The following is a 27070-nucleotide window of genomic DNA, read 5'->3' on the forward strand; positions in this document are numbered from 1 at the left end:
TACTTTTTCCATGACTTTATTGGATAAAAATCTTAATGAGTAGTGTTTGATCCTTTGCTCGCGTCGCTAGCTCCTACGGGGGCGGGTGATGCAAGCAAGATCAATCGTGTTGCGCGTCGCTTGCGTGGCATGATAAATTAGTGGCGTGGATCGCGAAGCACGGTCATCATGCTCATGCTCACAAATAATTATTTATTATGGTCTAATCGCTTATCAAAGTGAATCCTGTGACTCAACGATCCTCCCCATTAACAAATATCCCTCCCAGTAACCTTTGTGGAGATGCAGAGGCAAATACGGTCTCCAAAAAGCAAAGGTTACACACTAACATTCCTTCCTCCAATCCCACCTGACTGCAGGGACGTGGCCGGCGCCGTTATTGACCCTGTATAAATAGAGGCACTGAATTTTGCCCACTGAAGAAGATTATAGCCAATCCCAGCCGAACTTCTAGTTGATTCTTTGTGCATTTTCACTGACTTCGGTCAATCACGGAATAGCAACCATTATGTGTAGTCAGTCTAAGCTAAGCTTAGCTAAGCTAACGTTATTGGATAAAAATCTTAACCTTCTTTTTCATGGACCTTGAGGATTATGTTTAGCAAATTATAATTCAACCTTGTCAAACTCTCGCCCTTTATGTTCTCCGTTCTGCCGGAAGACGGAACGGCGGAGTGTATAAATTAACGTTATGGCTTGACGCATAAAGTTGTCAACGCTATGGAACTGCTTATACAGCCATTCCATGAAAAACCGATCTAGTGGGTCACCGAATTCCGTGAAAATTTGCTATTTTGTTCCTTATCCGAAATTAGGATACATGTATTTTTGGATTTTTTGATTAGGGTGACCATTTCCGAAATAGGGTGACCAGAAAAATCGCGATTTTGGAAAATTTTTATTTTTAAAATAATTATAACTTTTGAACCGTTCGACCGATTTTCAATCTTTTTGGACGAAATGAAGGCTAGAGATTTTGACTTTTCAGGAAAAATATAAAATTTCACAAAAATTGTGTTATTTTTACATGGAAAAACTCAATAGTTTCCGTTTTTTCGTGTTTTGAAGGCCTCGGGACCAAAGGGGCTATTGCTGTTCTCATTTTTTCTTGAAAGTTCACAAAATTTTACGTCTACTTTCAAATTTTCAGCGATGTATGTTTTTTAGTTTTTGAGATATATTTTTTTGAAAATAAAAAATCAGTCATTTTTCATCGGTACACACTGTAGATCTCAGCGCATTAAATCAGATTTTTCAATTTTGTCTGAAAAGTTGAAATTTTAAGCTTTCATTCCATAAAAAAGATTGGAAATCGGTTAAGCTGTTCAAAAGTTATGATTTTTTTTTAAATAAAAAAATCTAATGCGCTGAGACCGTGTGCGCCGATGAAAAATGACTGATTTTTTATTTTCAGCAAAATTTATCTCAAAAACTAAAAAACATACTTCGCTGAAAATTTGACAGTAGACGTAAAATTTTCTGAACAAAAAAATGAGAACAGCAATAGCCCCTTTGGTCCCGAGGCCTTCAAAACACAAAAAAAAACGGAAACTATTGAGTTTTTTTTTATGTAAAAACCACACTTTTTGTGAAATTTTATTTTTTTTCCTGAAAAGTCAAAATCTCTAGCCTTCATTTCGTCCAAAAAGATTAAAAATCGGTCAAACGGTTCAAAAGTTATAATTTTTTTAAAAATAAAAATTTTGCAAAATCGCAATTTTCTGGTCACTCTATTTCGGAAATGGTCACCCTAATAAAAAAATCCAAAAATACGTGTATGCTTATTTCGGATAAGGAACAAAATAGCAAATTTTCACGGAATTCGGTGACCCACTAGATCGGTTTTTCATGGAATGGCTGTATATGTGCAACTTTTCCGTATGTCGTCGCCCAATACGCACACAAGTTAAGGCGACATATGTTCATAGTTTATATGATGAAAACTTGTATACAATGCGAGTATGTAGATGTTATTGTGGACTAAATTGGGCTTTTGTGCGATGTAATTTATAATAACAAAATATATTTGACAGCTCCTACGGATTGATTCGACTTACACTCCCGTGCAAAAGTTTGGGTTCACCCCCTAAAAAACATACAAAAGTGCTCTGTCCATATCTCAGTGATTACACGTCCAATTGAAACTCTCTAAGCCGCATTCGAAGGGCAAAGAGCTATTCTTACTTCGTATGTATTTTTCCAAAAACATTCTTTGAACTTTGTATACTAAATTTTTACTTAAAGTTGCGACATTTTTCAAAAAAACACACTGAAAAATCATATCTAATTTCCTCACCATTGGATCGAACAAAATTTTAAATCAAAGTGCCATTAGAATCGTAATCTTATATTCCTTGAAGAGACCTAACGAAATTTTTGGCGGAAAAATCTGGAAAGTATTCAAAATCAATGAAAGAGTCAGTCAAGTCATCGTGCAAAAGTTTGGGTTCACCCCTCAGTATGGACGAATGCACGAGTTCTCTATTTGACGTTTGAGCGGTGCCGTGTTATTTACGTGACCATGGCAACGAGTGAATTCGGCACCGCTTAAACGTCAAATCAGTGAACTCGTGCATTGGTCCATGATGCAAATCGTGCAAAAGTTTGGGTTCATCTGAGCCGCACGCACATAATTTTTGTCAGTATCTCTGCCGTTTTTCAACCGATTTTAATAGTTTAAAGCTTTTTCGAGCGCAAATAATGGCGCGTACATGATTGGTTTGAGATTTCACAGATTTAAGTAAGTTCAGGTGTACCCAAACTTTTGCACGATACAAAAAAAAAAATCAGTTGGTTTTGCACTGACACAGCTGAAAAAGTATCAGTATACTTTATGCATGTTAGCGCGTACAGTGATACTATTTCAAGTCAATATAAACTATCAATACTGAGTTTTATCACTTTGAAATGCAAGCTGAAAAGTCATCATTGTTGCCAAAACGAATGACGGGCTACTTAGCCTTAAAAATCTAACAAAGAATTTAGACAGAATCCACTAGTAATGTCCCACACTAATATCCATATAAGCCTTCTAAAGCTCATTGGGCGTATGTAGTTCTAGTGACCAATACTCAGAGATACCCTACGATAACATTAACAGTTGCTGAATTCAAAACAATTAAATGAATCATTGTTAATTTAATCACATTGATCATCGTCCTGATGATCTTCCGCATAAATTCTGAAACTGATTATTTTGAAATAATTTTTAATATTTCCATCGTACTGAACAGTTTATTTTCCAAATATTTTATATTGAACGCATTTGAAGAGGACTTAAAAGTTCGAGGCAACTAGAGTAGTATCGCCAAAGACCGTCGAAGATGTAGCTCTTCAAAAAGCACGGCACGCTGTAGCCAACGAGGTACGATCAACAACGTAATAATCGAAACCAGATTCGTTGCAGTGTCAATCATGTTCATCGATTCATTTGCACGTCTCAGCTCAGTATGAGATGGAACAAATGTTTTTAGTTACTAGCGGTGATTGATTGGAGTATAAAAGAATGAGACAGGTAAATCGAATATGTTCAACTTTTCATTAGTTATATTTAGGTGTAGGTTTAGATTCAGATTTGCAGAGAATTTAATTTTTCTAGTCTCGCTTGATTTAATATAACAACCTACAAGCCATTAATATCCAATAACCAAGCGTTTACATCATTGCTTCTGAGTAAATATCTGAATAAACATCCAAACCAGCTCCTTCAAACGATACGGAATGATTTTCTATTCATCACAGCGTTGTTGAATGACATACCCATTCATATCAGAACAACGAGATACGCACTTGAGTCTTTGGGCGCATTATTATAAATTTTGTTGGTAGTGTTAGATATGTATTTTATTAGGAAGTTCATCCTTAGACAATACTGGACAAACATTTGAAAAAAGCCCAAGAGGTCTTGAGCCTTTTTTCAGGAACGTTGCTGATGAGCCCGCCCACGCAAACTAACACCACTACCAGAAAGATTGGTGTTAGCTCTTCCTCATAGTGGTATTGGTGAGCGTGATCGAGTTGAATTGGGCTCAACAGCGTCTTGCATAGATAATGTTTACCAATGTCGATGTGCCCTTTTGAAATGTTTGTCCAGTATAAAGTATTTTGTGATGTATTGAAACGTAATTATTCGTTCAAAGCCATCTATGAATCACTCGTTAATCACTCACCATAATTAGGCTTCACTTCTGATAAAGAAAATTTCTTCCAAGTGGGGTCTCCCCTTGAGTACCGGAGAGGTGGTGAACTCTTGGTACACGTACTCATGATTTAGTGTTCCTCTCCACGTCCACTGGCGATTGTCCCTCCGCACCATGTAAAACTTCCGAACTGTGTCAGTGGGTCAGAAATGACTTGCAATAATATAGGGAATCAATATTTATGACGTACTGTCGGTGATCGTGATCGATGCCTGAGCGACTCTGTTTTCATTTCTTGTCACAATCCATCCATCCATCCATTCATCCAGTCAGTCATTCAGTCGCAACGTTTCATCCGTTGTTCCGGTCGGTCCCGTAATCGGTGTGTCGTGCGACAATGAATTACTTACCCATGCTGAAAACTGTGCCTTTAGGGGCATTACTGACTCTTTGCTAAATAAATTATCGTCTTATGTTATGCGCCAATTACAGGAGTTCAAATTGTATGATTGATTGTTTATACGTTTATACTGAAAGTGGTCGTTATGTTTTATGTCTTTGCAGAAACCAACAGTTGTTACTACAATGGGACCCACTTCATGGAAGGATCGATCGTTCCCACGAAGGAGCCCTGTCTGATGTGCAAGTGCCAAAGCAAAACGCTGATTTGCGCGCTCAAAGTTTGCCCGGGTAAGTTGTGCTGGTGCGTTTGGGTTGCCTACCGGTAGGCGCTTCTACATGTGAGTAAATGCGGGAGATGCAACACGCTGAAAATGTAATCACGTAAGTTACTTTCAGGCACATTCTTCGGGGAAAATGTGTTAGACAATATTTCGTTCAGTTTTTAACAAAGCTATGCTGCAACTCCTCCACTAAGTCTGTGAAAAGATGTTCTAACTTCCCCACGAAATCCTTTCAGAACAAGAATGCGCATCATCTGCTTTATTGTTCCATAATTTGGTATCCAAATTCAATCAAAATTAAAAATTTTAACTAAATATGCTCTTATAGTAATTTTGCTCTGTATTTCTTTGAATTATATTAACATATTCTACTAGAACTTATTTCACGTAATTCATCAACATTTCCACGAGGACGTTTTATACGAATACCATCAAACTGTTTTACGAAGAATTCCATCAAAATTTATCTTGTCTTCTTCACATGAACCACATTGCGAATTTCAACCCAAATGTCGGCAAACCAATTCCCTCAAAACGCCCAGATTGGATCAAACTTTCATCTCAACAAAAGAATTCACTTTAGAAGATCTATTCGAAATTAGTTTTGAGTTTCACTGCAATTCTAAAATTCGAAAGTACTGTCACCCCATAGTTATGGATCAACTAAGAGTATTTTTTTAGAACAAAATATGATTAATATTCATGGTGACGTACAAATTGCTTCTCTGGCAGTGCAGAATATAGTTGTTTTTTTGAATACAGCTCAAAATACGCAGTTATTTACATTAAAGTGTCAATTTCGATAGAAAATTTAAACGTTGGATAACATCGATCAGTTTTGTTCGGATATTTCTTAAATATTTCAATTGAAAATGCAAATATTTAAAGTTTGGGTGAAATTGGTCGTTTTTAACGGTTTTCCTTGTCTGTTTTCTATAATGTTGACAATGCCAAACAACTTAGTGTATGGAAACAAGTACGACGGTGAGCTTCATTAGCTTGTGTACCTACGGAAATTTTCTAACAAATATGATTTTACTGCTAAAAATCATCCCCAAAATAAAAAAATCGGGAGATTCCGTTTCGAGGTGAAATTGATCACTTGTCAATACGATTATTGTTAGTTTTTAGCTCAACTCTACATACTGAACTTCTTTTCCTTGGCATTAACGTCCTCACTGGGACAGAGCCTGCTTCTCAGCTTAGTGTTCTTATGAGCACTTCCACAGTTTTTAACTAAGAGCTTTTTTTTGCCAAAGTTGCCATTTTCGCATTCGTATTATCGTGTGGCAGGTACGATGACACTCTATGCCCAGGGAAGTCAAAGAAATTTCCATTACGAAAAGATCCTGGACCGACCGGGAATCGAACCCAGACACCTTCAGCATGGCTTTGCTTTGTAGCCGCGGACTCTAACCACTCGGCTAAGGAAGGCCCATCTATGGAACTTGAGTTCTCTGAATCCGAATATGCTTGCCAAATTCTAAACAATACAATTTTAATAGAAATAATGAATGATTAAATTCAAAGAACCACGCGGAAAACGCCTAAATGTAGGCAATTTCCTAATGAATTTCCTGATATCGAACATAAATTCAATTAAATATTTCAAACGAATGAGCAAATTGGTACGAGTTTCGATGATGAAATCTGATTTGGGAATATATTTTGAGCAACCTTACAAACTTTCAGATTTATACCATGTTCGAAACCTTGTTTAGAACAAGAAGATTATGGATGTTTGTCAATGCTGCACTGTACATGATTTCGAGATTTTACTTTATTTTCATAGAAATAAACATTATTTAACGCAAAAAAAACACCGCAGCATACAATTCGACAATAGTTCCGACAAAAAACGTTCATTAATTGCAGGTTTTCATTGATATTTGTGCTCCAATAGGAAGAATATAAATCGTGTGTCACGGTGATAAATTTCATCCTACTTATCAATTTGACCCGAATTTACGGTACCCATCGTCCGTGTCTATAAACTGTATTTTTTTTTTTTTTTGATGAATAATTTAACCATGTAAAACAATGTTTCAAGCGATTTGTTTTACTAATATTAACTTTATTAGGGAAATTTTCAGCCCGTGGCTGGTTCATCTCCAGGACCTTTTTTCATTTAGTTAGACAGGGTAATATCACTCGTTTAAACGACGTTCGGTAATATTGAAAATGTCGTTAATTTATATCATGGCCTCTGAAGCCGAATATGAAGGCCAAAGTTCTTTACTCTTTGTTTCTCATAATAATTCGTTAATGTAGCATAATTGACCATACTTATGAAAGTTTTGACAACGGAATCGTTTTCGGCAAAGCCATTTTTAGTAGCAACTGAATTTTACTTGTTCACATCGTTTGCAGACCCCATGTGAGTTAGTGTCATCCATAGTGATAGAAATCATTGTTTCGAAAAGTTAACAAATATAAGTATCTACAAAACCCAATTTTAGAAAATCCAAGATTTTTAATGATACATGTATGAATATAAGAAAGAGAAGCTCTGTCCATTCTTTGCGAATGTTTCATCGAAAATATTATATAATATTGTATTATATAATATTGTTTCGAACTTTTAACGAGATGCGTCATTTCGATCAATGTTACCCCGTTGATTAATGTTACCCCGGTTTACGGTACCGCCAAATTGGCAGTCAAATGTGAGGTATGGTTGCGGAAGTATTGCAAAACTCAAATAAAATCATAGGATTGCCAAAAATTTACAACAAAAAGTTTTCATAGAATGCACATAGAACTTTTTGAAAGAATTCTGGCGAATATAGAAAAAGATTACTGGCAGAAATATCAGAAAAATGGACTGGTGAATTTGTTATACTTGGGCATTAGACGAAAATTTATCAAATGAATGTTCTAATGACATTTTGATGGGGATTTTGGCAAAACTCTAAGCAAATAAAAGAAAAAATCAAAATAAAAACATCACCATAATCCATGAAGGAAAACTAGGTGGAACATTTTAGGCAATCTCTGGAAAAATAATATTTATGAGAAATAAACTCAATGAGTTTCGACAGAAGTGAGTTTTTCCTAGAGAGGTTGTCGAAACTTGCAGAAAAAATATGCTCAGAACATTCACCACAAAACCTGTCATAATCAAGTTGTATGTACGAATATCCGGTTAAGAATAATTATCATTGTCCTTAAGAATTTCCAGTAAAATACATAAAAAATATCCAATTACTCTTTACGTGCTCCTAAACATCCCTAATAAACCTACCTACCTACCAGCAGATACGCTAAAAATTTCACTAATAAAAATCACCAGAAATTTTCTGAAGAAGGTTAGAGTCAACATTTCTTAATTTATGAACTTCTTGTTAATTTTCTGACAGTTGTCACTTTAAAAATGATACCAGCAATTGTCAAAGACACATTGGTAGGAGTTTCGTCGAGAACGCTTCCGTTTTCTACAACCGATTATGCATCCAGGTGCAAGGTAGTCCAATCTACTGAAATTCTGCAGTTCATTGAGATTCTGCTTGGAGGGTTCGAATACATTGAAAAGAGTGTCTCAATAGTGTTCTTCATATATTCCTATGAAATTCTTCCAGACTCAAACAATCCGTTTTTTTTTTAAACAAATTTGCAAAATTACAAAAGGCTGAGGCATCTAGCATAAAATACCATAACATAATTTCCAAAGAAATTCTTCAAGAAATTGAGTGTGAGAGGTAACTGTATAGGATCAGTGCAGAAAAAATTGACTGCTGATCATGGCAACAAAACGAACGTCGCGTCGCGCGAAGTGTCGAATGTTTACAGTACTGTTCGTACAATTATTATTCGTAAGATTTCTTTAGGATTTCGCTTAGTGATTTATTACGATGTTACTAAGGATTAACTTCAATAATTGTATCTCAGATATTGTATCTGAGAATTCAACCTGGAGTTTTTATGAGGATAACCTCAGAAATTACTCTAATGAATCCGCCAGGAATTCCTCCAAATTTTTTTTTCAGAACTTTCTCAATTAAGCCTAAAGTTCTCCATGAATACATCCAGTAATTCTTCCATTAATTTTCGTAGTTCTTTTTTGCTTTTTGCTTTATTTACTTGAATTTTAACACACATGGCTAGTTTTTCACGAATTAATTTTCGTATGTTGATATGCTGATTAAGCTGTTATTCAGCTACAAATGTTACTTGGGATGTTTTGTGAGCGTTCTCAAATGATCCTTTGCTCTCGAGTTCATGTTCAGCTTCTAGAACACACACATGATGACTAGAATTCGACGATTAGATTATGACCGCTGAACGGTATTGGCAAGTACGATCAGAGGCAACTTACAACTGGGATAAGTGCTCCGGAATCTTACCTATTTGCACTTAGCTTGCGCTCTTTGACGAAACGCTGATAAAAATCGGATAGCAGTCATAGGGTCAGCACCGGTATAAATGAATCGTAATTTAATTCAATAGTGAGATGATAGTCAATTTCTATCACAGGACAAATCAACATTCGGAAAGTGTTCATTATTTCTATTGCAATAATTGACGAGTAAAATTCTCAACGGGTTATGATAAATGCAATTTTTAAAACTGTATAGCATACGTTTTATTCATAAAATTATTAGAATTGTCTGGATGCGATTGTAAAACAATATTATTTACATTTTGCGCCAGACAGAATGCACTAACCTGCAATCGAATAGATCGAGCCAAAAAAAACTGCGCATGACATCCCACAACTCTTAGGCTTAGAAATACCGTCTCAAAAAACATTGCTATTATTCAACCAGCAATTTCGCTTTATTGCAAGGGTTATTTAATTTTTGATATTTGCTGAAATATAAATTATTGTTTAAAAATTTGTTTGATTTGTTACAAACAATCAAGTTTTACTTGCTCAGAATCCAACGATGAATTGAAATGGTTTTCTGTGTGCCCTAATAGGCAAACAAATAATGACGGCAACAGTTGCCACGAGATGAACAGCGCACTGTGATCAAACATCGCAAATTGTTTGAACTTGAACACGGCTCTCATGAACACAAGCTTCGAACAGAACATGAACAGTACGCGTTCAAATGCATCTCTGCTGTGGGGGCGGGCGATGAAGGCAGGATCAATCGTGTTGCGTGCTGCTCGCGTAGCTCGGTTGAATAGCGTCGAGGATCGCGTTAGTAGTGTTTGATCCTTTGATCTTGTCACTTGCTCTTTATGGGGTAATTGCCCAGTCAACATTTTGGTTGGTATAACTTTTGTTATACATCATTCTAAATGAATCAATTCAATCGTATAGAATGCACGAAAAGGCTATATACCTACCAAAGTGGAGGCTATATGCGTACTTGGCACGACTTATTCGGACTTTCTGCGATCAGATATACGATGCCACAAAATTTGGATGAAAATAAAAAAAAAAGTTTCTAGCGAGTCTCGAACGCGGGACCTCTGAATCAGGAATCAGGCACCTAACCACTGTACCACCAAGGGTTACTTAACAGTACCGTGGTTATTTGCCAATATTAATACATGTTTCATGTACAGCGACACATACTTTGTTGTGCTTTGAGACCCATCGTCAGCAGATAGACAAAGTTTGGATGGCAATTCTTGCTAAGTTATTGCGATTTCATACGATGCTTTCTGGATTGATATATGATCTGTCAGTTTATATAACATAACGCGATTCTATGTTGCACTATTTATGACATGTTTTGTTGTCAACACAGATTGTCGTTTATGAATCGTATTGGGGATTTATATACAACTTGTATTGACATTGATAACGCTTAATATGGCATCTTGTGTGATTCTGATTTTGTACGCATGAATATGTGATTTTGGATGCACATTCTTATACGATACGTGGTTCACTGGGTGTTGCTCGGCGTATCGATGCGTAATCGAGTAATATTGCGTATCTGGTTAGGCGCATTTATTTCAAATTACATGTTTATCGTTTACCAAAACGAATCCTTTACCCAATTCTTTCCCATATCCAAACTCCTAGTGTTTACTTGTGGAAGTGCAGAGGACTCCTCGGCTTCCATGAAGCAAGTAACACATCAACCCCAGTCAACACTAACTCGTATACGATAGCGCATAAGAGTACATAAGTGGCGCCATAAGGCTGTATGCAAAATGTGCGTATATCGCCTTCACCTTTGTACTCTTATATCTCATCATATGCGATCATGTGTTAACTGGGACATTTCCCTACCATCCCAAATTGACCTGCATTCGAACGCAGCCGACGCCGTTATAGTTTGTTATAATAATGAGAGCACCAGAACTTACACATTGAGGATGCTACTGATCATGAGTAGCGTTTGTTGGTTACCTTTGTACAGCTGATCTTGCAATAGCGGAGTAGCATCTGTGGGCGGTCAATCATGTTCATGCTCATGTTCATTAATTTTTGTATGTAAACAATCACCAATGACGCGTACAAATTTCAATGACGGCTTTTATCGCCTTAAGCACATCTTCAAGTTTTCAACTACTAATTTCTCAGGGATGCATCCAGTGGTTCCCACCAATCAGGATTTTTTAAGTTGTCAACCTGAAGTTTTTATAAAGATACTTCACAAATTATTTAAACAAAATCCCAAGAAGACCTCGATGAATTTATAGAAATTTCTTCACCAATTTTTGGAGTAATTCCTGGATAATCTGTTAAATTTGAGAGAGTCCTAAAATATTTGCTGATGAAACTTCTCTAGAAGTTTCTGCTGAATTCCTGTAAAGATCTTAAAAAAAAAATACTGCTGGATTCTAAAGGAATCTCTAGAAAAAATGCTTAAATAAATATTGGAAAAATATTTAGTAAAATCTCTGGATACTATCCTGTACAATTTTCTGAAGGAATTCCTTAAAACACAGGGCAAAATCCCTGAAGAAATTGCTGAAGCCATGGAGATTTTACTTGGGAAATTACTCAAGAAATGCTTGAAAGAACTGCAGGGGCAACTCTGGCATGAAATGCTGGAAAAATACCTAGAGAAGTTTGTAGACGCACCTTTTGTGGAATTCCTGTTCTAATTTATTGTGAAATTCATGGAAGATTTTCGTAATGGCCTTGCTGGATTAATCCCCGGAGAATTTATCTCTTGGGATACTTCCTTGTCAAAACTTCTGAGTCATCCCTGTTGAAATCACTAGAAGTAGTAGCGTTGAAATTCTCAAGGACTGGAACATTCTGGAGACGTCTCAAAATCTTTTGGAAAATTACTTAAAATGTATCTAAACGAAATTCTTGGAGAATACGATTAAATCGAAGAATTCCTGAAGCATTTCTTCGAGAAATTTGAGAATAAATTCCGGAAAAGCCTGTGGAATATTCGCGTAAGTAGTCTCTTATGAGCGATCTGCTACCTGATCTGCAATATTGAAAACATGTGTTACAATACCAGGTGCTTCAGCATATGTTAAGGACATCCGCATAGCTTCCGAAGTCGATCTCCACCCACTGGACCATCTAGCAGTTGCTGTTTTACAAAACCTCGGTTTATGGTGGCTATATGCAGGTTTTCACGGTTTGGCCTGTCTCATCGACATCCCAGCCCAAGAATAGGCCAATTTTGCCTTTTGTCTTGCGTTTGTGATTTAGCTGACCTTTCGGGTTGCTCAAAACTTTTGGGCGATCAGAACCTGGCTTTCGCACGATAAACTCACCATTTTCCAGTAGTCTAAAATTATTGTAAATGTGTGACCGCTCATATCCTGATTCTCAGCGGTAGTTTCTTCATCTTCACAGTAGTTTTGGTAGCACAAATTTCAACTAACGTAAACGGGCACTTGATCTTTGCCATAATGAAATGATACGCATCACCCCAGAGATTGGGGTCTACATCACAACACAACTGATCTCCTGTTTGAATAAGGCCTTAGCTACTTGGAATATCGACTTGTGCTCCTGTTTGTTCGTCTCTGGGCTTGCTCTCTTCGTTGGCGTTTATTATGAGTCGAAAAGTAATCCGGAATAACATGAAACTTCAATAATTTGAAATGAGATCCATACGTAGCACGTGCCAAAACGACAGGGTAAGCACTATCAGAAGGCCGGCTCCAAAGGCACGTTCCCCACCAAATTTCCTATGCTTCGGAATCGATCAATAAGCAGGAATCAACTCACTGGGCACAGCGAAACGTTTAAATAGTTGATCGGACTTCCCCTATCGAAAACGGAGAGAAAATTATTTGATGGATGCACTTTTTGGTCAGACAGAAAAGCAACACTTACCAAGTTCACCTCTGAGAGAGCTGCATTCAGTTTCTTGCTGGATTTGTCAATAAGTTTGCCCTGACAAAATTCAACTTCAATTGCCACCTGGGGCTTGGGACAGTTCTTAACCTGAGTGAAAGTAAAAATTCGGAAACCCTCACCTCTCAGATAATTCTCAACGGATTCAAATGATTTTTTGTTCACTGGCCCACATATCTAGTTTCTAGAAGTGGCCAAAGGAACTCGGAAATATTCATGTGGCCGGAGTTATTCCGGTGGGTCACTGGGTCAAGTCGGGTAAAAAAGGGCTATTTTTTGGGACATGCTAAGTAACCTTTATTAATTTGCAATGACAATCATTTTAATTTGCATAAATCATTAAGATCTGACATTCAATATTATAAATGAAGAGTTTTGCACTGTTCAAAATATACCAGCTGTGGCCATTCGGACGTAATGCCTGGAAGAACCGGCTATAGATTTGTTGGATACTAATTCGTTTCAATTCTCGAATAGTAGAAATCAAACATAATTGTGCACTAAAATGCATTCCCATAAGCATGGTACAGATGTTCAGATACAAATTGGCCACTTTATCGTAAATTTGAGGCGTCCCGGGACCCAAAAATGGTCATTTGTAGGATTAATCAAATGCAATACTCATAGTTATCCAAATCAAACGTTTCTCAAAAGGTTTACACTGATGCAATTTTCCTAAAATTCCGTCATGTAGTGGCCACATTATAACCGATTCCGGCAAAAATATGTGACTTGAAATTTGCCTACCTCCAAGGACACAAACGCACAGTACCCTTCTCACCCGACCTGACCCAGTAATCCACCGGAATAACTCCGACCACAGGAATATTTCCGCGTTCTTCTGTCCACTTCTAGAAACTAGATATGTGTGCCAGTATATTGACAGAAAATCATTTGAATCCATTAAGAATTCGCTGAGCGGTGAGGGTTTTATTTTTTTTGCTTTCACTCAGGCCTATACGGGTTAATGTGCATGTGCATGTGTTCGTTCGATCCACAGGAGCCGGAAACCGGGAGCATGATACTAGTTCCCGATGAGGCAACGTGTACGGACAGGAACGTGCGTACCGTCAGGTGAGCAGTTGCATCAAATCCTTGGTTGGATAGAGTACCGCAATATCAATGAAGCGATCACGAAATCCATCGACGATGTCAGCACGCGAAGCAATCTCCGTCATTTTGAGGATATAATCTCTTACTGATGTCTTGCAGCTAGAGAATGTTGACGAGATGGTCGATGATCTCTGCTGTTCCGGCAGCACTGCTCCCATGAAAGGAAGTGAACTCGCCGGCGATTGTAGTCCGTTTGTCAATGCGACGGTGACATAGCTGATAGAGAGATTAGACAACGTGTTAACAAGATTGTTGAAAGTGAATTTATAATTTCTTGGATTTCATATGAATTGTTTTAAAAGCTAGATCTAAAAGTAAGTTGGGCCGAAATTTGAAGGATTGAATTATGTCTCTAATATACATCATATGAACTAGATTTGTCTTTGCCCTAGATTACTACTAGTTTAGAGTTTCCGGGTAGAACTGAAGTCATCCTGATTGATAAGTGTTCAATAACGGGTAAACTTAATCTAAATTCATTTAATCGATTGCCTAATTTTTACTGTTGCCTTTTGCAAGATAGAACTTCTTCGAACCGTATTGTTCAGGACCAGCGTTTCGACGTAAAACGTTAGGAGAAGACTATCGTAAGTGGATGTAACCTATAATTCAATAATTTGCCTAATAAACTATATATTATAGCTTTAAGCTTCGCTGGACAAAAGCTGTAAAGGTTCTTCTGGCGTCCGAACATCTGCCACTATAAATGTGTGGCCAAAGCTTCCCAAGATATTATCGCGGAACTCGGCGTATGTCGTCGACCAGTCCACACGCACAAAACATTCGGTCTCCGTACCTGGCTCCATCAGTCTGCGGCTACATTTTAGCCTAAACTTTAAATCTCCTCGCACTGAACCACAAGCATGTTCAAAGCCGTGCAGCCATCTTTCAGGAAAGTACGAATCACTACCAGCCAACAATGGTCGTTTTCTTTTAATGAGATCCACATTTTAACGCCAATCGAAGTCCTAACAGTAACTTAACAATATTTGCTAGCTACCATCATGAAAACATTTCCCATATTTGAGTTTTTTAACGGGTTTAAATCGTGTAGAAAACTTGGTTGAAAAATGAAGGTGGTTCAAAATGACCAAATGGATGGGGTAGAATGCCATTTAGTATGGAGAACTAGTAGTTAGCAACCATGTTTCTCCATGGGTTTGCTCTGTGGTATGGAAACGCTTATTCCTTAATGAAATCATCGGAAAACCTCAATATTCAGGCAAAAAAGGGAAAAATGTTGAATTTCACCGGAAAATTATTGAAAAATCTATGAGTTTATGTCCAAGGGTTGTGGCGGCAACTCTTGGGTAAACATATTTTAACGTCGTTTGGCAAAGAATATAAACTGAAACGTTCTGGAAATGATTTAATGAGGTGAGCCATTTTACCCCATCAGTGCGTCTTGGACCATGTTCCCCTAACTAGTTGCCAGCCAGCTCTCGCCGCAGATCAGCAATATACTTTTTCTTCTTGAGAATCTGAATCTTCTCGTCCTATATTTCCTGTTCTCTAATGTTTTGCTCTGTGTCGTCCTCCTTCCCATTCTCGTTCGCAATCAAATTGCTCTGACGACTGCCGTATAGCGCACGTAGGTGTCGAATAGCCGTTTCTGGAACTTCAACTTTGTGTTCCTGAAGCCACTAGGAGCTCTTCTTTGTTCATTCGTCCTTCCGCCATTTTAAGCTAAACATCCTCGATTTAACTTCTCAAGTTGTAGGCATGGCGTCCAAATGAAACACGAGAATGAACTTTACGACGTTTCATTTTTGCGTCTAACGTGTCGTTTAGAAAATCACAATGAATGAAATGGAAGTTTGTCAAGAAAATATACAAAAGTGGTTTTTAAAGTAAAACACACTAAAACAAAAAATCGCAAAGGAAACGCGATAATCAATAAACAAACACAATCCGGAATTGACAAAATACACGCTTGTCGAAAACTAGTCATAACAGACATAAATCCACACAAACAAAATATTACAAACTTATTACTGTATCTACTTTCAGAACAACCAATTCCGCCACCTCGTGGCTGTATCCTGGTCCATAAGAGTGGAGCCTGCTGTCCTTACCTGCAGTGTTCTAAACTTCATCTAACGTCCAAAAACAGTGGAGATCGTAAGAAGATTCATTTCCTGGACTACTACGAAAAAGAAGCCGAAGAGCGACTAACAAATCCCAACTCTTATCTACGGAGATCTGATGATGATGACATTGAGGAAAATGGAGGTACAGTATTGGTTGATTGGATGAGAAATAATTTCTGAAATAATTACTCGCTTTGTTTTACCTACTTCTAGCGTGCATTGTCAATGGAACAGTATACAAGTCTGGTTCAGCCATGACTTCTTCTTCTCTATGTTCATACTGCTACTGTATCAACGGACGACAGAAATGTGTCAAGCCCAAATGTGCATTGCCAAATCCTCGCTGTGCACCCATATTCATCGATTCGGCATGCTGCCCCATCCGATATGATTGCACGGGGAAAATACCTGTGAAGGATGTTATATCTACCGAATCGCCGAATCAAATCAGAAGAATCAACAACCGTCATTACCTGCGAACGGTCGAACGCAAAGGAGTCAGAAATGTTGGATGCACAATCGATGGAAAATCTTATCCGGAAGGAGAACGCATTGCCAGCCAGGATCCTTGCCAGGTTTGCTTCTGCATCCGAGGAGACCAGAAGTGTACGCCTAAAAAGTGTGCTCCGGCTATAAAGGGCTGTACGCCACGGGTACCACGAGGAGAATGCTGTGCAGTTCGGTACGATTGCAGTAAGTTTTCGGCAGGATCTCGAGTATTCCGCAGTTCGGTTGATAACTCAACGCTCGTTTCAGAAATCGGTGACCAGAAGCGGCTGAGCTCCCGCAAGATTGAGGAAGAAGAGGAACCATTCGATTTCTTCTCTATCCTGTTCGGTCCGGACCCAGATGAGCCGAAACCAGAGGCGAAGAATGCCACCGAGTTGATAGTTACAGAGGCGACACCCGTAAGTTCTACATCTGAGAAGAGTTTCTTCGACTTTTTGAAGGCAGGTTTGGAGTTCATCGACAGCAATGCAGATGATTTGTTGGAAACAACTCCAGCTTCAGCTGCTCCAGAGATGAGTTCCACTACGGAAAGTATTAGCGAAGTCAATACAGTGCGAGTGGAGATAGTCAGAGAGCCCCAGACGGTTTATATAGCAAAGCCCGACTTTAATTTTCCGATGAGGATGACTTCTCCACCGATTCGACGAACCAGTGCGGTCCTTAAAACTACTCCAAGCACCACACCTACGGTAACAACTGCAAGTACGACATCTACAACTACGACTACGACTGAACCACCTACAACGACCAGGACTGTATCATCTACATCAACTACTACAGTACCTACCACAACTACGACTATATCGTCTACCACTACAACGACTGTGCCATCCACTACGGCAACGACAACGACAACGAAGAAACCTCCAACTACCACAGCTCCATCTACCACAACATCAACCACGACAACTGCTCCAAGCAGTAGTTCAACGACGACTCAAGCTCCATCTACAACTTCAACAACAAGTACAGTTACGACAACTGTCCCCCTTATAACAGAAACAACTATACTACCGATTGAACAGAAGGATAACCTCACGATTCCTGTAGATATCGATCTTACCAAAGCGGAGCCAGAATTCCAAGACCTCGAATCAGATTCACTCCTAAAAGAAAATCCAACTGATGTGTCAAATTCGCTAGCCGATCTAGAATCGTCTGAAGAATACTCTGATGCTGATAGCGCTGAGACATCTACAGCCAAGAGCATGGAAACAGAAACCGTCTACTCGACAACCGATAGTGCGGAAAGGTCTTCTTCGGAAGAATCAGTGGTGACAGAGAGCACAACAACAAACGCACCCATCGACGTCGTTATCAAGATAGACGATTCCATTACAAGTTCAGCCGTGGAGTCGATCATACATTCTCTGAATGCAAAAATCGAAAAGGTAGAACCACTTCCGCCGACTACAACAATCGCCACCAAACGACCGAACAACAAGTTCGTTGGCTTCGAGGTAGAGAAGATTCGTACCACGATAGCTGCTACAACGGTTGCTCCCACGACAGTGCCGTCCTCTACCGAAGAAGTATCCACAGAGAGCAGTGAGGTTACAACTGCAATAAGCTCTCAGGAAACTACAACTGCGGATGCAGCTGAAAGCGGAGTTGACTCGAGTGAAGAATCGACAGTGGATTACAAGGGTAATGACATGTTGGTTGAAGATATGTTGACCACTGAGTCGTCCTTTGAAGGCACGACAACAGAACAGAGTGAGGATGACAATGTGGAAACGACAATGGGTTCCTTTGAGGTAACGTCGACTGTTGCGACAACCACAATAGTTGATGACGATAAGATGGAGTTCAAGAGCGAGAGTGAAACGGAGATTCCAGTGACGGAGCATGATGTCCAAACGACGACGGGAGTTCCAGTTACCACGACTACTCAGAAGATTAAGACGACCTCCCAAAAGAATACAACTAAGCCCTTGGTAACGAAAGAAAACAATCTGCTATCAGTTTTGCTAACAGAACTCTCCAACATTTTTGATTCAACGAGAAACGAATCTGGGAAACAGAATGCCAAAAATAAAACTGAATTCCGTCCGGTAACTCCGAAACCTATTCCAATCGGCGAGTTCCACCGTCCTAGCAGTATACCATCCATTCTGGAATCAGACATTGACCTAGACTATAGCGAACCTACCCTTCCACCTAGTCTACCGAACCTGAAGATCATTCCATTCCTCCCAGCCGACGCGGTCAAGAAAAACGAGGCACCAATCCCGCTCGCAGCACCATACGACTTCTACAAACCCAATCCAACCAATTATCCAATCATCACCGAAAGCTACGAACCTTACGGCGTACTCAGCGATCACGAAATTCACCCAGGAATGCCTTTCAAGCCACCTAAATACGACTACAGCTATGATCAATCTCTCAGCTATCCGGCTCTAACGGAAAACTACGACTTGGACGGCAAGAGCAACCATTACAATACGAAGATCATTCGCGACAAGTACGACACCATTGCCGATACGGATTACGAGTACGATACGGATGCGCTGGCCAAGTACGAACTTCACGCCAAGAAGGAACTGTTCAAGAACGAGCTGAAAAAGTTCATTCCCACGAAATACGAGGTGCCTCAGGAGGGAACGTACGTTCCCGTGTATGACAAGTACGGAGTCGGATATCCGGAGAAGAACGTTTATTATCCGAATCACAAGGAGACCTATGAGCCGGTGGTTTACAACACGAAAACCGAGCTTAGTACGGAGCATCCGTTGTTCCGGCTAGAAGAGAAATCCATAGCCGGCAGCAGTGGATTCTCGCCACCGACGAAGACTGAAGGTATGTTATCAGTTGATGCTGTTAATTAACTTACGTCTAAAATTTTGATCGTTTTAGGTGGGTTCCTTCCGAAGGATCACATCAAGGACGACTTCTACTATGAACCATATGTGACCACCGCGTTCCCGATGGAAAAGACAACCGAGGATTACGTAGCGAAGATACCTATCAATACCACTGCTTCCACATTCGGGGGTAAGTACATGCTGATATATTCTCAATAATGTAGTCCAGTTACCAAATGAAGAGTACTGTCTTCATTTAGCAGATGTTATTTGACAAGTGTTAAAAACTTCGAGCAACAAGCTCAAGGATTTTTCTTATAGGGTGAGACTCATAGTTTTAACCAATGCAGTTCCTCTGAAGCAAATCGTAAAAAGAATATCGACTGAATTCAGAGAAATTCTAGCATATTCTTTCGGATTTCTCGTAGAAAATTATTGATGAACGAACACCTTAAAAATCAAGTAGAATCAAGTACTGTTTTCAGAATTATTTTTTAACCATTTTGGCTTCAAATATTCTGATTAAATTCATGGAAAAACACTTAAGTCAAGTTTGTATTCCATAAGAATAAAGCTGCGTTTCAGGCGAATTTGAACTCTTGAACCATTCCCAGGTGCAGTTTTTGAAGTATTACCCCGAGTAGCATACATGTTGTAATTGAGGCAGAATAGCTCTTTTATGACCAGATCTGGTCATATAAGAATTATTCTGCCTCACTTATAACATGTGTGCTACTAGGGACGTATTGATAATGGTCGGTGGGATTCGTGGCCGTGCGGTTTTCTGATAGTGAGACACATTGTGTCATGGGTTCGATTCCAGCTGCAGTCATTGAATCTTTTCGCTAGCAATGTTTTTCGGCTGTATCATCGGAGCATTTTCTAGTGTTGTGACAGTCTTTGGAATGTTTTGGAGGAATTCTTTGAAAAATATGATAAACGAGACTAACCAAATTCTTAGAAGATTTACAACCGCTTAAAAATTTCAGGCCACATTTTTTAAGGAATTTCTTCTAAAATTTCAGTAAAAGTCATGCAGGAATTTCTGGAACAACTACTAGCAAACAATTATAGAAAACTGAGTTTCTTCTTTCTTCAGGGAAAAGCATAACTACTCCTTCGCTACAAGCATGTCGCAATTGCTTTGGTACAAAAATTAATGTCAGGTTTTGTTTTTCAAAGATTGTCTCCATTTGAATACAATATTTGCCCACCGACCATTATCAAAATCTTTGTGAAATTTCTGAAGACCAATAAAAATTCAGGATTCTGTCAATGGGATTTGTCAGATATCCTCCAAGGATGTAGTCTAAAATCTATCATTTTCTTCAGTTTCCCACGAGGAGCCAGCAAAACTACTTATTTTGTCACAACAAACCCAACCGGGAATTTTTAAGATTCGTCCAAGGATGCGCCTAGAAATTGTTTTAGGGATTCCAATGTTCCCTTTCCAAAACACTATCAAGATTTACTACAGAAGACCTTCGAAGAATCCTATGGTAATTATCCTTAGTATTTCTACATCACTTTACTCGAGTATTATTCTATTCTATGTACTTTACTCAGAATATTTGTAGGATTCAACCAAGAGTTTTATAAGCAATTTATTTAAAGATAACTTTAGCAATCTTCAAAACATTTCACCAACAAATTTCTGAAGTAATTTCTTCGGGAAAAATGCAAGGACTGCTTTGAATATTCTCGCTGGAATTCTTCATACTTTTATAGTATTTATTCAGGATTCCCCCCGATGATATCTTCAATGCAGTCTTCCCAAACGAACGTCGAACACGTTGGTTCTGCCGGTTTCGTACAGTGACCCCACGCAGTTGAATCACCCACAATTTATGAATCAGCTGACTTCAAAAGACAAAATTGTTATCAAACTTGTCACAAAACATCACAGAATTATTTTTACTGATAAGAAACTATGTGTAAAAATAATTCTGTGATGTTTTGTGACAAGTTTGATAATAATTTTGTCTTTTGAAATCAGCTGATTCATGAATTGTGGGTGATTCAACTACGTGGGGTCACTGTACTCTCCTTGTACTCTGTTCTCGTGTGCAAACCGAAACGCTCGAACCTGAACCCAAACATGTGTTAAGGCGAAGTAGGCCGTCATTGAAATTTGTACGCGTCGTTGATGATTGTTGCTAATTCATCTCACGATTTTGAATCAAAGAGAATCGGTTGGTTTTGCACTGACACAGCTGAAAAAGTATCAGCATACTTTATGCATGTTAGCACGTACAGTGATACTTTTCCAAGTTAACATAAACTATCAAGACTGAGTTTTATCACTTTTAAATGCAAACTGAAAAGACATCATTGTTGCCAAAGCGAATGACGGGCTACTTAGCCTTAAGTGAACTTCGATTCAAACGCCGGTTCGAAAACCTGTACATTTGTACCTCGTATGTATGTTGATATATGATATAGTAAGATCCTTGGTTTTTTTTCGTAAAATTGCCGCTAAAATAACAATAATAATAAGTATTGATCTTAGTTGAACTCTTAAATAAAACTTTTATTTAAGCCTCTAGGGTCTTGCGATTTGTTCCATATATAATCGTAAAAATTTATCCGCGTGGATTTCAACCGTTCCCTGTCTGTCTGCTTTGTTCCATTATTTGAACCTAAGTTTAACCCGAAGTACACATGTACTGGATTCGGTTTGATACACTGGTACAGAGACGAAGCGCGTTTGCGATTCATCACGAGTTGCAAGGTTCAAACCAAAGTTGCACATTGGTTCTGTTCATGGAAAGGTCTTCAAGGATTCTTCAAACATTTCGAAAAGGAATTTTGTAAGAATACTATAAGGTTTTCCTGAGAAATCACTGAATATATTATTCATGAAATTCATCAAAAAAAATCGTCCTCATTTTTCTGAGTATACAACACAGTGGGACGAACGCCCGAAATCGTCAACTTTTTTCTGTGTTGTATTGGTTCTCCGACATTACCCGGAAAGCCATTACCCGGAATGCAATTTACCGGAAGACCATTACCCGGAAAACCATTTACCGGAATGAACCATTTACCGGAAAACCATTACCCGGAAGGACCATTTACCGTAAAATTATTTTTCTATTTCTAGCCTTTTTCATAACGTCCTTTTAACCATTTTGCGGTCATTCAGGTCAGTATTTTGTAACGATAATGGACAGGGGATGTTCTTCCTTCAAAATACCTAAGCATCGAAGAGGAGTCTAAAATATCTTCATACTTGATCATGTCAATATGCACCATCTTCATATATTTGCATTTCATAGATGATTCATCCTTCTTTTAAAAATAAGCTGTTCTTTCAACTTATCTTTGCAGCTTGTCTTGGCTGAACTGGCTAAATTTGGTTACAATTATGTAACTTTACTTTTGACATTCAACCGTCGGTTCTCCAAGCGTCCAATTGTTAATAAATAAGCAATGATTAGAATTTTGAACACGATTAGTTGTGCTCCTTTTCGCCGAGTGTCAATCCACCGAGTGTCGTTTCTGTAAACGTCAATAACCGAATGCAAAACCTCCGTATATTCCTTTAGTCTAGAATGACCCATTTCAGGCCATCTGATATTCACCCTTCTTTATTTGGTTGGCGGTTCTTTCGAGTTCCACCGATCTCGGCATTTTTGGTAAAATGTGTTTAGTCGAAAATGACCAAATTTATGACAATATGATTGCTTACTGTTCTCTCTAGTATATTATCCTGTTATTGGATTTAAGGTACAGACATTCAGAGTTATGAAATTCGTTGTATATAGCATAATCAAGCAAATTCAAATGAAAAGTAGATTTGATTAGGTTCAATATTTCGGAACCCAAAGATGGATGTCACAATGGCGAATAGTGTCTCTACTCTCAATCACCAAGGCACTCTTAGTTTCGTTTTGATTTTTTAGATTTCATCCAAAGGCTCCCTTAAATCAAAGCGATTTTATTACGGTCACAGTGACAAGCACATGCGCTGCATGCACAGTTTGATGAGCGTGTCTAAGCCACAGCGACGCAATTTCGCAGCGATTTTCGTCGTGTCGATATAGATGGTTCCTTATAAGATTGCTTGCAGCGACTCAACAACAAAATCGCGTCGATTTTTGGTCGATGTCGCTTAAAAAATCGTGTTGATTTGGGGGAGCCTTAAAGCTAAATTGAGAATAGTACTGTTGTATGTCCCTTCCCTCGCAAGATTAGAGTTTTTTTTGTGATACAATATTTAAAATGGATTCTAAATTGTTATTTGAAGGGAATAAGAAAACCATCATAAATCCAAACATTTTCAAATGCTGGGATGTTCTATTTACAATAATGCACCCAACCTTAAGGTGAATATACATCGAAGCCAATCCTTAAATTTTCAAGAGCACAAATCTAGGAAACCAGGCAGCGGTTCGAGCTGAAAACTTAATTGATTGATCACACGCTGGATGTAATCAATCGATTAAGTTTTCAGCTTGAACGGGTGTTTAGTTCTCTAGATTTGTGCTCTTCAAAATTAGAGGTTTGGCTTCGATGCATCTCCACCTTAATCGTTAGGCGATTTTTTTTCGATTTATATTGACCTCGTTAATATTTGACATCAAATATACAAAACAAAAATAATTCTCTTCATTCTTTTTATCCTTGGCTGTAATGTTTAGTTCTACAGCCTAAATTTGAAGACGTAGTTTTCATAGATCTATAGGAAGCTTTGGCACTTTTGATTCACTTCGGCAGTGGGTTTTTTTAAAGCTACTTAGTTTAATTTGGCCACAATGTGCGTCGTACTGCAGTGCCTCTTTTTGCAAAATTTCAGATAATTCGGCCGACAAAAACCTGTCAGGCGATTCCTTTCTAATAAAATCGCAAATAAATGTCATGTGCAATTTAATTTTGGTATCGTAATATTCATTGCGGCAAAGTGCAGCTATTCAGAATGATCAAGCTAAGGTTGGTAGAATTGAATACCGCCGATTCAAAATTATTTCTAGTTGGCAAATTTGACGACGTTTCAGAGCTAGACTGCCCATAACTGCAAAACAGTCACATTCGACATTTTTGACAAAATGGTTTAATACCGTCATCAAATGGCAAATACTTTCGATCAACTTACTGAAATCTGTGAGATTGTTCTAGAAAATTCGAAAAAAATACCAAGTTGTTTTGTCACATTGGCAATTGTAACCGCATAACAGTCACATTGAGATTGTACATGAGCCTCATAATGCAGTAGAAACGAAATTTCTATCAGAATTTTTTTCTGACTATGCACCTTATATGCGATATGAGTTGTACAAAATTTCAGCCTTAAATAAGCACTTTTGAATTCTTAGTGATTCTTTGAAATATTAGTTTCCTCCCATACTGCGATAAAATGCAAACTTGGTATCCCATTTACTCAATGCCTACTTTTGTCGAATGTTACAAATATGCAGTTATGGGCAGTAGAGAACTTATGTACTTGTCAAACTATGTAAGAATGCAAAAGTGGTCAGCTATTAACTGTAGAAATGCTACTGGAATAGCTTTGTTCCTATTGACTCGTAACGCCGGCAAGAAGAAAAACATATTTGGTCCATAGCTGTTTGAATTTGTCTTTGGAAAAAGTGCTTATAGAAACCGAGGGAGTCAAGAATGTCCATGGTTAGCGTGACATAATTTGTGCTGAGCATCATTGAAAGAGAATAAAAAAAATATACAAATGTACTGAAAATGGTCGTCGAAAATGGAAGATTTGGCTTTCCGGGTAATGGTGCATTCCGGTAAATGGTACATTCCGGTAAACGGGTTTTCCGGGTAATGTACCGGTAAGTGGTATTCCGGTAAATTGCATTCCGGGTAATGGTATTCCGGGTAATGGTATAGAATCAAAACATCACTTTCTTGAACCATATGGGATTCTAAAGTGCCTTGGTATTTTTTTTTAGCTTAAAATTGTGACCAACAGTTGTGTTCAGAATAATAGTAATGAAAGCCAATTTTCATACAACATGCTCAATTTCGGCAATCTGTAACCTTTTTTCCCTATGAGCAATCGGTATGAAATTCTGGAAGGGAACTACAAATATACTGAATTTCATTACAGGTATGTTCCGTTTTTATCACGTTCCGATTTTGTCACGTTCCGATTTCGTCAACAAATTATTCCGTTTTTTATCAACACACAAAAATGTTTTTTTTTTCAAATGCGAAGAATATAGACATAAACTTTATTTTGAAGCAATTGAAATGTTTTTAAATGGCCTCAGGGTTGAATTCTCGACATAATGTTAGTTTTGAGCATCTACTATGCATGGTTGGTGTCAAGCCATGTACGATTCAATAAGGTTTGACTCCTTCCTATCCGCTAAACAATTATAGTTTTCAAATTTAGCATGGGCTGTTGGACAAAATTGACACATGCTTCAACCGTCGAGAGTTTGCTCTGGCCACGTCCTAGCAACAACTGGAATTTGTGATTAGACGAATAGGTACCTAACAGAGATACAGTGACCATTCCTTTTTCTTATATGACACTGTCATAGAGTTTTCGATATGAATGTGATATAAGGTACAGTGGGGGAAATGTATCAGTGGGGTAAGTGCATCATTTGTCCATATTAAGCATAAATACTTGAATATGTTGAATGTTTTCGCACCATTGCTTCGTTTTAGGTTATATTCTTACGTCCACACTAATACTATTGCAAAACTGGTACTACACATACACTAACACAAGCAAACTTGTTAGCAGCAAAAATCAATTAGTTTCAAAATTGTTTTCTACCAATCAAAAATCCATTGTATGTCAGTCTAAAATCGAATACTATTAGTTTTTTCAACACATGGTGAGCATTTCAGTTCTAATTTAATGAATATCGATGAAAAATATGTGATTTTTATAAATAAATACAGATATATTGGACATGGTACACTTACCCCTACTTCTTCATGGGGTGGGGTAAGTGGATCAAGTATTATTATCATTTGTTGGCAGACTACTTACAAGAAATTAAATAAGTTACAATATCCGCAAATGTTGTTTTCCTTTAACTTTGTCCATTCCTAGCTTAAATTTGTCAAAGTGGCCATAGAAAATTTTAATTAATCCTCCTAAAAGGTATATCAATCTCTCTGGTATACAAAAATATAAAAGAATGAATATTGCAAAATTCAAACAAAACTCTTTGTGGTATATCTTTTGTTTAATTGCAAAAAAGGCAAAGTATACATTTTTTTCAATTGAAAGCATATTAAGGAACCTTATTTGACCATATTAATTGTTCTAGACAGATGGAAGAACTAAATAAATAAATAGAAAAAAAAAAGATTTCAGTATGTTAATCAAAAGTAAATGTAACTAATATTTTTAAATTATGAATGTTTTTCAAAAACATCGTTAGGAATAATCCTACAATACTTCTGTACAACTTATGAGTATTAAATGGATAATTTTTCTCCAAATTACTCTAGTTACAATATTTTTTTTGTTCGAATTAGTGTAAACTAATGTTTAAATATTTTTCATAAT

At 37.9% G+C, this 27070-nt stretch overlaps 1 protein-coding gene across 2 annotated transcripts in view; it reads left to right on the top strand.

Annotated features, from left to right (window-relative positions):
- Positions 1 to 27070, top strand: part of LOC5564940 (mucin-17) — a 136367-nt gene that overhangs the window by 97741 nt on the left and 11556 nt on the right. Inside the window, exons 2-6 of one of the 2 annotated variants that reach the window (XM_021848070.1) lie at positions 4704 to 4829; positions 16182 to 16403; positions 16475 to 16954; positions 17018 to 19573; positions 19631 to 19768. In XM_021848070.1, coding sequence (XP_021703762.1) covers positions 4704 to 4829; positions 16182 to 16403; positions 16475 to 16954; positions 17018 to 19573; positions 19631 to 19768 — 3522 coding nt within the window. Of the gene's footprint in view, positions 1 to 4703; positions 4830 to 16181; positions 16404 to 16474; positions 19574 to 19630; positions 19769 to 27070 lie in introns of both variants that reach the window. The other variant, XM_021848069.1, reaches the window with a different exon arrangement.

Source organism: Aedes aegypti, chromosome 2 (assembly GCF_002204515.2).
Source record: "Aedes aegypti strain LVP_AGWG chromosome 2, AaegL5.0 Primary Assembly, whole genome shotgun sequence".
Lineage (NCBI taxonomy): Eukaryota > Metazoa > Arthropoda > Insecta > Diptera > Culicidae > Aedes > Aedes aegypti.